The following is a 17,192-nucleotide window of genomic DNA, read 5'->3' as shown; positions in this document are numbered from 1 at the left end:
TCCATAACGAAGCACTCCATCTGAGAATGTAGATCTCATAGGAGAGTTAAATGCTGCACTCACTCTCTAAAACATGATATTCCAAATGTCAATAGTCATTTACTTTCCATGTTGTTGTCAGAGAATGAGCAATCACATCATAGTTCTCTTCTAATTTAAATTATTCATTAATTTTGATGAATCTCAGTGGTATTTGTATTTTAAAGAGCAGCTTTCCTTTGGTATCAAATAAAGATTTTACAAATAAATCCTGTGCTGTTAGGAAATAATAAATAAAAGTTTAAGGTAAAGGCAGTAACAAGGCCTGAGTAAAACAACTCATTGCAAAACAGACCGAAGTAAAAGTATTGCCAGAAGTTAAGTCCACACATCTTGAAAGGCTTAATGGTCTTGTGCCAGTCTTTCCTACAATTTATGGAGAATATGTGAAAAATGCCAAAATTCATGTCAGCTACTGGATATTCTACCTGTACCAGGCCTCAAAGTTTAGCATGCTCAAGTTGGCTTGAAGCACATGGTCTGTGAGCCTGTGATCAGTGACTTACAGCTGAGCTATCAGAGTCAGTGCAGCCATCTGGGTGTTTGATGCACTGTATATTTAAGGATGACAGGGCTGTAAGAAACTGTATCATTGTTAGACATTAATCTTGAAGTAGCACCTACATTTAAAGAGTACCCCTGTCAGATACAAGGGAATTAATTACCTGTCTGATGGTGAATACTAAAAGAATTTTTTGCAGAATCACACTCTTTCAACAAAGTCTGCCTGCTGTGGGCCTGACAGGTTTCTTTCCATTCCTCTTAATCCACCTCCTGAATTGGAGTGATTAAGGAACTGCCTTTGGTAATGGCAACTACAGGTCCAAGTACTGCTACAGCAGGTTAGGATAAGCCCGATAACTTCAGCCCCCCCAAAATCTAAGAATCTAAGAAGCATGCTACTGACTGAAGTGAGTCAATTCAGTGCATGAAACGATAGGAATCATTCCCAGATGGTTTCTAAACTGCTATTTATTACATTCTTCTGCTATATGCTACATTTATCTGTATATATATATTCTTATTTCTTGTTGCTACTAAGATAATATTTCCAATAGGATTAATTTAAAAATTCTGAATGCCATGGCCTCAGAAAATGAAAAACACTTAATATACTTTTAAATATATTTCAGCATATACTTATTTTCCAATGCATCTAATCCATTAAATAAGATTTCCAATATCTAAGTTTATCAAATTGAAATTCATTGAACCTAAGGTAGGAATGTGACACAGAAAAAATGAAGTTGTAAATCAAAGAGTATTCAGTGAAAAGGTGCCACTACTTGAAATACTTAGACTGTAAGCAATATAGAAGAAATTCAACACAATGTTTTAGAAGTGAAACAACTCCTCCAGGCATATCCAGATGGCATCAGTTACCTCCATGCAGCTTCAGTCAACTCAAAGAAATGGTGGCTGAGGAAAAAGCAAAGGCTGTGTTGTTCAGACAATGGAAGAAACTGCTGGACCCAAGCACACTGGCACTGACTGTGTTACCTAAAATAAATGAGGTGTTTAGCCCCCGGCCCCTATCCCCAAAAGGCTTTTTGGGGAAAAAAAAAAGTAGGATAGAAAAAAAAAAGCACATTTTAAAAAAAAAATCTTTGCTTCATTCATGTGAAATATAATTAAATGGGAAACTAAACCAAAACAAAATATGTACTGCGTACTATGGAGAAGCAGGGAAAGAAAGGTTGGATGCTGGACTTTGTTTCTAAAGTTTACTATCCAGGCATTCTTAAACAACGCAGCTTCTGAAAGCACAGCCTTCATTAGAGCAAGAAAACACAACTTGAACGGCCAGGCAGAAAATGGCTGAATTAAGCTCTTTTTTCCCCCTCTTTAATGGTAGTGATTCTCAAAAGATTAAAAGTAGGTTAGAAGAATAATAAAACAGCTATGTTTCTAGTGTCTACCTGACAACAGCTTTTGTAAAAGTGAATAATTACATGAAAAACACTTCCTTTCCACCTCTCTTTGGGATCTCTGTGGGTTGCTAGGCAGTCTCTCTCCTACTTTCTGCTAATGTTACTTAGCAAGGGGATGAATACAGCAAATTCATTATGAGAACGGTGAGCTGAAGGGGAAGAGGACCTAAATACATGAAGTTTTGTTTATTCACTGCTGGCTTTGGAGACCAACACTATAGCTCAGATTACTTTACACATTTAAATGCTAATTTGCCCAACATGATTTTTAGCCAAGTACCACCCTGTTAAAATGGAACAGGACCTTCTTCAATACAGAGCTGCTCTAGTAGTATGTTTCTGTGTTGCCAGCCAATGTTGAAAGTCAGGTGCTGGAGCAAGACATAGCGAGGCTCCTTCTGGGACCTGAAGGAAGAACTGTTTTACTCACTTTGACTGCTTTTCTTGACTGAAAAAAATGTTAGTTACTGGACTGGTTTACTTTCCTGAACTCATTAACCCAAATCTTAGGAGATATCTTAATTGTTTTGGCACAATTCCAAAGCAAGCAATCCCGAAGTACCGTAACTTGAAAATTAAGAAAAAAACAGAACCTTTGAAAAAGTTAACTCTCAAGAATTATGTTTAAATAATCTTCTTAAGAATCCTTATATTAGAAATTGCATTTTTAACACTTTTTATAAACAGCGGATTTTAAGGCAGGATTAAATAGAAATACATTATAGTTATAAAATTACAGGAATTAGTTGAATTCTTATTGAAAACAACCTACATACTAAAATAAGTATTCCACAAAGGAATTCCTATCCATTTCTTCAATGTAGACACCATCCAAGTACTAAATGATGGTACATAATGGGACATAAAACCTAAATGAAGCAAAATTTGACCAGGGAGTAAAATACTGTGTATTGTGTACGTGGTATTACTTAATTATTGCAGTTGAATGGTAATCCAGAGATGTACTAACAAATCAACTTAATACTGTGTATTTTTCATGCACAGTAATAAATAGAACACATTCTAAATTCTACTAAAAATAATTGATCCAATTATATTTAATTGCATATGAACCTTTCTTAAAATACACCTAAAATTTCTTGAACAAAGTACTTCCTTACCTTTGAATACTTCAACGACTGACTTAATGGCTTTTTTGGGTTTGTTATTTTTTTTTGGAGGTCATGCTGGCAGAAATATTTGTCAAGCTAAAGTTTCAAATATGTAAAGAGTATATCTATACTCTACTATTCTAATGTAACATTTACCAATGGGCTTGAGGATATAATATGCAAAGTAAAATATAAAAATCCTCATCAAGTTATGAAGAATGATAAATCAAGCTGGGTTGGAAAAATCAAGCTTATCACAACATAGCTTCCATCTGAGTACAAAGAACCCCTCAGCAACACAGTCAAAAATTGGTAAGCAGAAGTTCCTCTCACAAAAGCTTTTCTATGTTTACTACATCACTCTATAGAGTGAAAACTGCTCCCTTTGTAAATGGGCTCTTCATTTTTGTATAATTTCCTCGTTTGCTTGTTTTTGTCACTTCAATAGTAACAGCACCTGCCCTAGAGGCTGTTTGAGGGAATCAATGCACACTTTCTCAGATTAAATGACATTACCACCTTCTTCCAGCTGGCACTGGGGAAGATGGCAATGAGCCTCTCAGTAATCTTTTTATGGCTATGGTTTTTACTCATACAACCTCTTTTTCCAGAGACTGCAGTTAGTGAGTGATTGTAAGAAAATGATCTGTCTCTATTGACTTTTCATGGAAAGCAGGGAGCAGCAGTCATAAAAGCATGGCTTTCTAAACCACAGCATCGCCTTTCTCTAGCCACTGCCAAAAGCATAAAGTCCAAAAGTAAATTAAACTCAAGTCTGTAGTGTTGCCTTGCCCAGAGGTAAAGAACATATTTCCCCTTCTCAACTACACTGGCATAGTGCCATGGATGGGCACTTTACCACTGGATTCTAGCCCAGCTGCTGGAATTGTGCCACTGGCAACTGCATTTCAAAAACTCAGAAACCAATCAAATTTCTACAGCATTACCAGGGCAAAATTAATCTATTTCCACATCTGCTCCTTCTATATTTAGTGTTGGAAACATGACAGAAAATACTAGCAAAGTTTAGAAACTTTGCATAGAAGATGAACTCCAGTCCAGAGAGTTTATTGGTCCTAAAATGTTTGGAAGTAGTCAGCAACTGTGTGAAGATGACAGAAGATTTTATTATTATTAGTAGTAGTATTTTTCAGTAGAGGAAGGCCACCAATGGCATGCATCTCTGCTGCTTTGTTTCTTCACAAGTAGAAATGACACTAGGCTAGTAAGAGACTAGCAAAGACGACAGTTAAAAAAGAAGCGATGCAAAGTGAATGTGGCTAGAAAGAATGACAGCTAGCTATGAAGACAAATTTTATGAAAACAAAATGGCAAGCAAAATTCAATTGCATCTAAAGTAATAGCAGTGAGAAAAAGCAGTTCAGATTTGACATATGGGCTCTTTAGTTGATTACTTTTATTTGGAAGCAATCCCTTGGAGTTATGTTAGTGGTTCCAATGGTGCTCAGCAGTTTTCAAGATGCAAAGCAAATGATAGGCATTATTAAGGAAGTAATACAAAGTATACTAAGGTAGAGAACCGTATTATGCCACTGTATAAATCCATCATTTGCCGACATCCTGAATACTGCACACAGTTCTCCCTGTAGTCATCCCACATAAAGTTACAATATAATTCAAAAGGGTTAAACAGATGATGAAGCACACAACAAAAACATAGATTTTTATGTTGTGGTAGGGATAATCCCATAGAAGTTCACTTCTACCATCACTGCAAGAAAGTTTTGTTCATCAGATGAAGTTTGTAGGAATATGAAAGGCAGAAGGAAGGAGAGAAGGTTGCTTTTCTTAATACAACACACAAACCTGGAACTGATTGCTAAGAGAATGCTGGTTGTGAATACTATGTCTTCATGAGTGGTAGAGAATACTACAGGAAAGGGAAATCCACTGAGATTTCTGCACACAAAAGGCCACAAGAAATTGCCTGAGTTGATTATACTCAGCCATCCAACAAATTTAAGGGACAAAGACAGCATATTCCTCTAGTAATCCTCCATTGCTAGAAAATGCTTACTGGTCTGTATGATCTTTGCACATCATCTTTTATCCTTTCAAGCAAGTAATATATTGCCTTCTCAGGTACCCAAATAAGGGCCATTATGTTTTTACTTCTATACAAATTCTGGCATAATTCCCCCCACCAGTCCATCATGAGATTACGAAAATCATAAACAATTGCTATGAAAGTATTAAAGATTAATTATCAATCTGTAGCAGTGAAATATACACATAGCACTGATGTGTCATTTTCTAGTCACATAAGCACATTCTGATAAGCTGCCATAGACATCATTGTGTTCAGTACCAGGGGTAGAGAAGGCTGCACCTGTAGGATGGACACACCAGCATCAAAAAGCTGGATAGACATTCTCCAATGGAAACATGCTGGAACCACAGGCTGTAGGTGGACTCACATTTAACAGCTCACAATTGACCTACTCATAATGAATTGAATGAATTTATACTTCTGCCCTCCACATTCACTAGCATTGAGTTCCACCACTTAATTATTCATTCAGTTAAATAGTACACTCTTTTATGTTTTGCTAAATGCACCGCATCTCTGTTTTGACAGACTTTTACCAAATCCAAGGCAGGGTTCCAGTAAGACCTCCTGAGTTACTGGCTGACTGCCACTCAAACAGGGAACTGTGCCTTGGCTGCAGGAACAGGAGGGCTGTGCTCTAATTTCAGGTCTATCCGTGTTTAAAGCCTCATCCCTCAAGGAAGGAAGGAAAGGAAAGAAATGAAGGAAAGAAAAAGAAAGAAAGAAAAAGTGCCTGTTTCCTATATATTGCCCTGTAGATATGTCACTGCTATTTAATGAGCAGACCAATTATCTAAGGAGCATCATGAGTTGATACTGCTATCTGGAAAGCAACAACAATCTATTAATTGTCTGCAGTACCCACCATAGCTGCAACCTGCTTTCAACTCATATCCACTGAATGTCTAGTATAGTTTATTTACTTGGAAAAAAATATATTGCTTCAAGACTAAATAGAAAGGAGAAAAACACTTCAAAAAAACAACAACCTGAAACAAACAGGAATGTCTCTAGAAAGTCCCAATAATAAACCAATTAAATTTGCTAAGTGACAATTTATTACCCATTACTGTTACACAAATAAATGCTTAATTGAAAACAGCACTGATTTCATGCTGCACACATAATAACCTAAACATTGCCCTTCACAAGCACAATAAAATCTGAATATTGAGGCAGAATAAATAATAAATTTGTAATCTGTAGTTAATAGTCTTTTTAAAATGGCAATCTCAGAGAACCAACATCTTGTGCAACATAATCCTTTAAAAACTGTCACTGATAATGTAGGTCAGCAATCCACAATAATAAAAAAGTGTATAATTTTACAACAACTTAATCATGTTTTAGTCACAGACTTCAACAAAGCTATGGATGTGGATAATCTCATCCCAACTCAGCAAAAAATGCCCCAGAAAACTAAGAAATTCCATACAGTTAATCTACAACATTAGCCACATTTATAAAACATCCTAAATCCTCTTTTCATTTGAGAACTGTCTGCTTCTGTTTAATGTAACTTATGGCAATAAAATCGAAAGGATTCAAATTACTAGAAAGGCAGCCTAACAAATATTTTATCACTTCAGCTATTTACATATGTATTATTTGTACACAAATAGATATTTTGATATAAATTCGTAACAAAAGTATTCAATTATTGCAAATGCACCTTGGTGTACTTTCCAATCCATATGTAACTTCTCGCTGAAGCCTTGAAGACTCCACATTTACAGAAAATCTTTTTTCTCCTCTAGCCTCTTTAATTGATGATTAAATTATGATTTAAATGTTTGAATTTTATCAGTGATTCAGTACTGCAAGCGATGGTCATTCATTTGGGCATTTAATAGAGCCATAGCTTGAATGACTAAGCTTCAAAGTTCACCCTTCCTCTACTCTTAACATGTATGTACATTAACAGTCCCCAGTCCTTATGGCCAAATGTAGATGGGAAGTCATGTAGCACCTGCAATAGACAAGTGTTGCTATCAAAGACACTGAGATGCCACCTGATAGTTTAAAGAGCTCCAGATCCCTAGGAGCTGTAAATCCTATAAATAACATTGAGCTCCATAAGAGGTTCAACAGTTACAAAAAAAATCAGTTCCCTGAATGATTTTCAAAAATAAATCTAAGTAGGGAGGAAGTAAATAAAGTAAAAAAGAAAATTAGTTTCAGGCCTTCAGACAGACACTTGTCATCACTTCCTTGTGACTGATTTGCCTAGGAGAGTTTAATTTGGAAAACAAACATTATAATTCTGATATCCTAAGTTTATTTTTAAGCACTTATCGGAAACATTCAGAGAACTGATGTGCTTATTTTTCCTCATATCCAGCCAGAAGCATGGAGTGATGAATGGGTCATTTCAAGCCACAAAAGTCTTTGATGCTGTAATTTGTTCCTCAGAATCACTTGTATGTTTCTCTTCCTTCTGAAGAACAGCTTGCTTCTGTTTGATACTGCCAATCTACAGTGCTGAATACATTAGTATGGAAAGAAGAAAAAAGGCACCATGCTTTCATATATTTATTCATCTTTCCCAAATGCTGCTAACTCAGTGCTGCATTCATCGACTCTGTATATTGACAGTCCACTCCACTTTTATTTGCACGTAAATGACACTAATGAAAGAGACAACCATCTGCAAAGCAGGAACCTTGCACATTAGCTTTATACCTAAGGTTAAACAGGGTGAGTCTGGGCCACCTTATCTACTTTGTAGCAAAGACCATGGTACAGAACAAAACATTTTAGCCTGTAAGCCCTAGCCATGCTTGACATGCCTTGCTTTCCTCCATAAGACAGCAACTCTCTGAAGACCAGCGTCCCAACAATACCTTTTTCAGGCAAAGGCAGTGAGTTAACTGCTGCATTCATTTTCCACCTATGTTCAGCTCACCTTCATGGATGGATAAACAGGTTTGTTCAGACCTCTAGTCTGGGAAAATGCCTGTCCTCACTACAAATTTTCATGAACATTCCTCAGAATAACAACGTTGTTTTATTATTTTACACAGAGGGGTTCAGCCTATTTTAAAAGCATGAGTTGTGACTAGAGTGGCAGGAACCGTATACCCAACTGGGAGATCTTACTAAACGTGCCACACTCACTCAAACTGCACCAAAATTTTGTAGAGAGCCTCATTCTTTCCTTAAGAGAGCTGGGCAGAATCTTACAATGAAGTTCAAGATTAAACTAATTAAATCAATAAATCGCTAGAACAAAAAGTGCAGCTTAGGATTTGTATTCAGTGCCTGCACTTCCTTAAAGCCAGGAGAGCTACTGAAAGCACTGACATCATTTGAGGTCACATTTAATTCTGCAGAAAAATGAATATTTAATTTACATTATTTATAAATTGCAGCAGACATTAAACCATTTGGTCAAAAACTGAAAGGTAATTTAGAGAAATCAAATGTCACTTCCCTATCTTTAAATAAAGCATTTCACACTTCTAAGCAAGGTTTTGTTTCAAAAAGGAATAAAAATGAAAAGAATAAGGGAAAAGACTTATTTAAATCAAAATCACTTTTTAAAGCTCTGATCTGTGTGAGATGTGCTGCTCAGGACCATGGTTTAGCGGAAGGTTGTTAGAGTTAGAGTAGTATGGTTAGGTTATAGTTGGACTTGGTGACCTTTAAGGTCATTTCCAACCTGAGAATTACATAATTCCATGATTCTAATTGTTTTGTGATTTGCTCCAACAAATAATAAATACACGAACATGGAACTTAAATGCAAAATCACCAATAGCCAGATTCTGCTGCTCATCATTTACAAACTCAATGTCTCTTTCACAATTCAGATGCTCTCTGAAAGGTTCACATGGGATGAAAATAAACAAACAGATGAAAGCGTGGTGAACTTCTATCCAAAAGTGCATCAACATTTGATGATTTCCTGCCAAATATGTAACAAATTTACACAGTGCATTTTATTGCCTCTATTCATGACAGGAAAATGCTTCTCTTTCTATCCTTATATCCTTTAGTCCCAAACCAAAGTTAATAGTGTTTGGTTGGCACTGGAACAACAAAAGACATTATTGCCTCTGTTCTTCTGGCAGAATAAAAAATATATATCTTTGCAGCCAGGATTTGGGTACAAATGACCACAGAATGTGCAGCTTATTTGAGTCTGTGTTTAAAGTAACTATTTATGAATAACCATATGGAAAAATACGGTAACATATGGAAATCTACAAATGCAATTCAAGAAAATCTATTTTAAAATAACAGGAATTCCAGGAAAGTAGAGAGCATCTGAAAGGAACAGCTGCAAATACACATCTTCATCTTTCTAATTTGCCCTCCTGTGTCTGGCTGCTTGCTGTGAGCTACCTGGCGGTTGGTGACATTCCTGATGGGAGAGGCAGCTCATTTTTCCCATACACACTAAGGCAATACACCAGCAATTGACAACCTCCCACCTTCCTCCTCCTCTGTCATTTTTTACCTCTTTCCCACAGTGCCCTTACAACTTAATCACACGTGTATGCCTAGCTGTCATAGAAACTATGCACTTGCAGAGAAGCGTAGTAGGAAGAGTGAAGAGCAGCAGGAAGGCATGTTCAGTTGTAAGATAAATATGTAGTCATTGCCACAGAAGGCCCCACAGTTCAGAGTAGTCCTGTATTTTTGCACCACTTTTTAATTTAATGTTCATTTTTTTACACATAAAATGTCTCTGTGTTTATCTAGTTCTTTTTAAGTATCATCATTGTAAACACTGAAAATTTCTCCCTGTTCTGCCAACACAGTGAGTTATTGCATGGACCCTGTCTCCCTCCAGTGGCACGTCCCACTGGCCATAAAATCTAACATTAAAGTGCAGTTAGTCTTCCTGAGACTCGGGTGATGTCTCTCCATTGCTGTGGTTGCTAGGGGGCTGCAGGGATAGCTGGGAGAGATTCCACGTGGCCTAAAAGCCCTGGGCAAATTACAAAACGACCCCATTCTTTCAACAAGTCCCTTCCAACTGCCAAAATCTGCTGTTGCCTGCTCAGCTTGCTGTTGCTTATGTAGCAGTAGCAAGAAACACAGGAAAGAAGTGGGGGTGTGAGGGGGGGGGGGGGGGGGGGGGGGATAAGGAGACAAACTCTTTCCTCAGTGCTTGAAATAAGGCAATATTCTGCAAGGCAATAGTTGGACTTCTAAAATCACATTTGGTACATGAAAAAATGCTACATAAATTTCACAGGGTTAAGCTGTTGAAAATCCAGGGCTGTATACTGAGGCATAATGCCACATCAGTCAGTTGTATAAACTAGCAGTCCTGCAGTTATATATGCAGTTTTGATTGTGCCTTTCCCACAACAAACTGAGATATGACTGCATAATGTAGCAACTTGCACATGAAAAAATATCAGGCTACTCCGTGTACTGCAGAGGTTTTTTGTTTGATTGATTTTTTTTGTCACAGGAGAAGACCCTGAATGTGTTCTCCCCGTGCATCTTGAAATGCATATGCTCAATCTCTGCAGTGCAGATTCAACAGAGCAGTAAATACATTCCTTGGAGCAGGGCTAATGCAATGTGCTCCCAGGCTTGCCTTCAACCAGTCCTTGGAGCAACTGTGAACAGACTCCCAGGAGTGATTTATGGCTTTGTTAAACATCTCTGTCCATTCAGCAAGAATGCTGTGTTGCAGCAATTTGTTGGTCTTGCTATTCTTTCAAACCACATAAATAATTTGTAATGCAAAAGACAAAGAGCATAGTAAAGTGAAAGTTTCTCATTACACAGATTATAAAATACACAGCAGGGCAAAATGTTTTTAAACATTGCACCAGCCTATGTACAGTGTTTACCTTACAATTTAAAGCCTCAGTTATTTCTTTGACAGTGCAAACAGCAGAGTTGTGCAGAGAAGAATCCATTCTTATTCAAGTTTAATTTTAGAAAGTTGGGGCAGGAGTTTAACACTTAAAAGGACCAAGAGAGCCTCACACTGCAGCAATACCTTTTTTCTTTCAGAAACAGAGTGGTTTGAAATGTAGATTCCATGTCACATAAACTACATTGCTTGTCAAAGATACACATTAGGGTTGGAGTTACCTACACAGGGAATTCAGCTCAGGATTTTCATACCTATGGCCCTTGCATAGACTTCTGGCATTTCACTCCTCTTTTTGGCATCTGCAACAACTCACAGCTGTGTGCATCATAACTATCTGGTTTGGTAAATGCATACCTACTGATGTAAACAATATAGAGAATAGGTGGGAAAATGGCAGGGTAAAAAGACTGCAGAGCTTTTATCAGAACTGCATAGGTGTGATGGGAACTGACTTCCTCTTCTTTTCATTGATACTGTTTGGTTTTATTCCCCCCAGCTAATTCTTTGCATTAAGTGTCTGCATGAATACTTGAAACAGCAAAAAAATGCAGTAAATTGCTGAAGATATTAATAGACTTAGTGATCAGGTTGGTACAATTTTAGGCAGTTGATCTGCTGCCGAACCTTTTTCCTATGTACCATACTTAAAAACAAGTCTGATTGTACATTACTGACTGCACTCTGTTCAGTAAGCTCCTCATTAGAATTAGGCTTCTTGCTTGTCACATTCCAAACAAGCAGAAGTATAAAAACAATTACCCAGAAGTGAGACATAATTTCATTGCCAACTTAGTGATTTTTTTTGTTTGTTTCAGTTCTAAGGATTCACGTGCTTAGATACATGTTCATAAAACACACTGCTCATGGTTTACTTGTATTTCTGAGCCTGAAACTACACAGAAAATGAAACTAAAATTTCTTCTAAATATTGTGAAATGGAAAGAAAGCCTTAAGACTTCTGGTTAGATACAACAGTTGCCTCCACTTTTGAGGCTGAGTTTTTTTCTGCCTTCAAAAACATAGGCTTCATTTGGCCTCAAGGTGGCGATGCGATTGTGAAAGTTGCTTCCAAGGCTGCAGGGACCAGCAGGAGAAAGGAGGGGAATTAATTGCAGTTGTTTGTATTTCTGCTTAAAGAGAGTCCTTGGCAATGAATCAGAAGGCGTTACTACTGATGCTCTCATCACAGGGAACTGTGCATGGAAACCAGAAGTTCGGGAAAGAGAAATTCCTTAATATTTTCCCAGTTTAGATAGAACATGACCAGATGAAATACCACCTCTCTATCAGTGTTCCCACATTGCTCATGCACATTTGTGCACCGTACGTAGTCTAAATGGACAGGAATTGTTAACAGCTGTGATGGATTACAATTAAAATAAAATTGCAGATCCAGCAGATTGTTTTTTCTGTTAGGCCCTAAATGGGAATTTTAAATCTATTGAGAGTACAAATAGGAGGAAAATCTCATTACAGAGAATCAAGCTTTTTCCTGCAGAAAGGAACAGTGAATCCCTCTCACAAGCACAAATACATATTAAGTGACTTACATCTGTTGAGAGGTAACTAGAACTGTATTATCAGTTAGACTTGCACATAAAGAGCATAACAATCCTGTTAACCTCTCAGAATACTTCTTTCATGTGTGTTAAAGCTCAGGAAGGACCCCATGTTTAATCTATAAACAGCAGGTGTGCTTCCAGATTGGAGGTAAAGGAGCACATTTCAAGACAGTTTGAACATGGGGCTTAAAGAGACCTTAGCGCTGATGAAATAAAGCATCACTGAAGCCTGAATATGTTACTCTACTGTTATCATTAAAAGTGAGCAGTATGAGCTCTACAGATACCCAGGACAGAACATGGGATTTTCATACCATGAGGTCCCAGTCTGCTAAAAACATAAAAATGGGATCACTTTCAAATGCTGTGTTCTCTAAGAGAAACTGAAAGGACAGATAAATAGCTGCTTAGAAAGCTACAACAAAGCATGGAATGCAAATTACACAAAAACAAAAGATTCAAGAACTTCAGACTAAAGCAAGCTTTGAAGAGAAACTCAACCCACAGTAAACATAGCTGGCACTGTGGTTCAAATACTGCTCTCCTAATACAGACACACAATCTTCTTGGAACATCATTTAAACAGACCTCTAAGCAAAGAGAAAAAGAACACCTGCTAGTACACATGCATTATGATTTGATACTGCAGAGTAAATCCAAATCCAAACAAATAAGGAGTGAAGATGAAAACTGAAAGCAGTAATATTACAGTTACTCCAGCTGTCATCTAATTCCTCCTTGAAAAAAACTTCTAGATCAAATTCAGAAGTGGCTCATGGAATGTTTTGGGACTATTTTTTTCTTTTTTGGATGCAAAAGAATCGTCATTTTGAACATTAATGTGTTCTGCTTTGCAAGAAAATGTTAAAAATATACGTTCTAGTTTTACAATAGAGATGCCAAGCTTCCTTGTTATCTTGAGAAGTGCCTCGAGGACACTACCCATAGCCCAGAAATCTTTCTTCAAAGATTCTTCCAGAGCTAATTCATCTAAACAAAACTCAGCTTCAATGAAACACACCTTTTTTCAATACAAAGACGATGTTCTAAAACCATTTCACCACCCGTGCTACATTTAAGCCACCTACATTATTGCTAATAATCTCTGTTGTGAACAATGGAGCTCATCCTATTTCATCTTCTTTCCCACAAAAAGAGATGAATCTTTTAAATGCTAGATTTTTAAATTCCTCATTGAAACTGAGGAAAAAAATACTGGCTTGTTAAACCAAAATGTTAAGACTTCTTTAAAGAAATTTTAGTATCATCCTAGTTGTATGTGCCTGACTGGCAGATGGATGCACATGTGGCTTGAGTGCTTTGTAATTCTCAGTCTCCTTTGAGTAATACTATGTTCTTTGGAAATTGTCATGGCAACAATGTACTTCTTTACAAATGGAAACAGTATAGTAAATAGGCATATAAAAAACCCGTGTAACCTGACAATAATGTTGTTTAAGCTTGCATGCCCTCCTTCAATGACAAGCAGCAGCAAGGGTGTTGGTTGCATGTGGAAAATCCACAGAGAGGCAAAATCCTGTTAAAAGGCTTCTCATGTGCCAGTGGATAAGTGAAAGAAGGAAAACCTAAGCAGCAGGTCTACCTCCTGCTCACACTGGGTCAGGATACATCAGAGGTGGAAGAACACATACAAGAAACGATTACTCATCGCTTTGTGCTAAGACTGCAGGTAACTTTAGTTGTCAGAGCCACACAACAAAGTGCAACAGTAGTTAAAGCTGAACATAATAAATGCATGCCATCCACGTTCTCAGATGAGCGTATGAGTGTATTACAGACATTCCTGCTGAGATGAGTTAAGACATACAGAGTTCACTTGAAATGGGGCTGGCTTGATGAATTAACCATGGCATGTGTCTGACTAATTTCTATACTACTCTTGTCTGAGATTCAGCTTTGGAATGAGCACAGGAAGGTACAGCCCTCAGATGGCTAATTTACAGTTAAATTTCTTCCTGATGAAAGCGGTAGCAACACTCTTGACTCTCAGTGGCAGAATGAACAACTGAGTACATCAGAAAATTCTGATTTATCAGCCAAGGAAACTCTACTAAAAGAATAATACAATCCAACAGATGTAAGCAGTGACAGATTTAAATCTCTATCCACAACTCCAAATCTCCGCCAATGAACCGAGGAACCACCTGTATTCAGATTTTAATATCAATAAACTCTTGCAGTTCTTCCGAGACAAAGAAGAAAGTAAATGCATAGACCATGGTCCTACCTGTGGGTCAGACAGTCGGGAAATGTCAGGATACAAATAGAATTTTATCCCTTCAGAAGCACCTGGCAACGTTACGCCTCGGATCAGAAGAATCATCAGCATGATGTAGGGGAACGTGGCTGTTACGTACACAACCTAGGAAAAACAAACAAACATTAGAAAATTTTCTAAAATAAATTATATTTAAATTATATTTATTTTAGAAAATAATTAATTTATCCAAGTACTTTTTTCTACTATTATTGACTAAGTGGAAATGCAAAACCAAAGGATCAAATAGATCTTCTCAAAGAAACTGTCTAACATAGCAAATTTCCAAATGAAAATGGAACTTGGCTTAATGAGAAAAAACAGAGTGAACGTGGTCCTGATCTGAGTCCCGTATTGAATGGACAGGGTGAGGATCCCCTTCATTTCTGGCAACAATCATGAAAAAGAATAATAAAAAGGAAGGAAAATTGGTTCAGTATTTCTGGCAATAAATGCTAATATAAATACTCAAAATAATAAATGAGATACCAAGGAAGTACATGTGAGAAAGATACAGCCTTCCTGAGCTGACACTGCTCACATGATCTTGATTTTCAGTATGAATACAGACTGTGAAAGCAGGGCCTCACAATACTTCTGACTTTGGAGATAACAAGACTGCTTACTTCTTTGGTACTGCAACAGGTACATACAGTGCACTGAGAGGGGAGAGAAGGCCACTGCTTGTAGCTAGTGTTTGAGCATCCTTATGTGTTGATCTACTTCACTCCATTGTGTCCAGTGTATCATATGTCACCACGTTTATTTTATTACACTTCTCAAGAGCTCATGAAATTAAGGAGGATGAGGCATTTTAGAAATCAAATGTCGTTATTATTATCATCATCACCATCACATCTGTAGACATTAAAAGTTTCCTAAATCATTTTCTTTTCTTTCAACACATCAAACCTCTCTGAATATAAATGTGAACACAACTGTTTCTAATTACACCACATCCTGTTTTAATTGACTTTAATTGCTTGGTATGTTAATTTGCATTCCAATGCTCAAAATGCTTTTTTTTATTCTTGTCAGAGCTGTGCCAGTGTTAAGGGAGTTGGAAACAAAATAAAAATGTCTGGCATGGTGTTTCTTGCACTTAGTTCTCCTATTACAGTATAATAGGGAAATCTACAAAGATAGTGAAATGTATGAACATGTAGAAAGACACCATGAGATTTAGCTGCCATGGACTTTAAGTATCAAAATATTGGAACTGTAAGTAGTAGAACTTTAAGAGACCTAGATGTATGTATAACATAAGTTAGTTAGGTATATAATTACACACTGAGAACTGAACTAGCTGCCAGTTTGTGTCTTTTCATACCAAAACACCCTTAGAAGCGTGTATTTGGTATGAGGTATCTGGTACAGATTGGGCTATGAGGACTGTTAAACTTCCCAACCTAAATTAAAAGGTGCTTTTCAGAATGGTCTGGCACAACCATGCCCCAAGTAGTCATGTGGAAGCACACAAGCAATGTCAGAGCCAAGCTGAAAAAGTTTTCTTCAAAATCAAATGAAAACTCCAAAACACAATTCATACCAATACAAAGGATGGCAAAAGTTTTGACTAAATGGAATCTTAGTGCTCTACCAGTCCAGGATTACAAAGAACATAATAATTAATGAAAAAATTACCAAAGGCAGACAATAACAATGACTGCAACAGTTTCTTCTGGACTGAACAATAAGCATAGATAAATAGCTATTTCTCTACATAAGTATTTCTTAAACAACATCAATTTTACTACATTTGTTACTTGAAATTCTTTCTCAAGTTATTACCACAGCTGGTTTTGTTTCCAGATCTCCCAGGGCTATTGATATCAAGATCTGTCTTACTTCTGAAATTGCTCTTTGAGCTTGTTGGTTATTTTGATGTGGCCTACAGATCTTACATTAGATTTTAAAAATTTATTGCCTAGGGCAAATGCAAAGCTCTGCTACCATTTATTTGTGTAAGATTTCTTACCTTAAACAATAATGCTACCCAAAAACATTCATTTCTTGGGTTACCAAGAGAAACTAAAATTAAATAGCAAAAAACAGTCTCATTGATTTCAAGACAGGTATCCTGTATTTTATCCTGTTTAAAGAGCATTTTATCAAAGCTGTAATTGAGACAGCATAGAACTTGAACACCAAATAAAGCACAGGTGTAGTGAGACTATGAGTATCCAGAATAATGTTTTTCATTACTTTTGCTAGCAGCCTAGTGCACAAAGAGGAAGACCTGTTCTATACCAGTCTTTTTCACATTAATACAGGATGCACTTCAAACATTTTTGCTAAGCTCGTTACTGCAAGCAAAAGTGTTTATGTGCTGCTCCCATCAAGTGGTGAATTTG

The 17,192-nt window shown here is 37.0% G+C and overlaps 1 protein-coding gene across 1 annotated transcript in view; it reads right to left on the bottom strand.

Annotated features, from left to right (window-relative positions):
• Positions 1–17,192, bottom strand: part of SLC6A11 (solute carrier family 6 member 11) — a 55,642-nt gene that overhangs the window by 16,224 nt on the left and 22,226 nt on the right. The window contains exon 7 of the mRNA XM_015874825.2: positions 14,809–14,943. Coding sequence (XP_015730311.1) covers positions 14,809–14,943 — 135 coding nt within the window. The remainder of the gene's footprint in view (positions 1–14,808; positions 14,944–17,192) is intronic.

This window comes from Coturnix japonica, chromosome 12 (assembly GCF_001577835.2).
Source record: "Coturnix japonica isolate 7356 chromosome 12, Coturnix japonica 2.1, whole genome shotgun sequence".
NCBI classification, from domain to species: Eukaryota; Metazoa; Chordata; class Aves; order Galliformes; family Phasianidae; genus Coturnix; species Coturnix japonica.
Note: the sequence above shows the minus strand (reverse complement) of the source record. Positions and strands in the feature narration are given on the sequence as shown.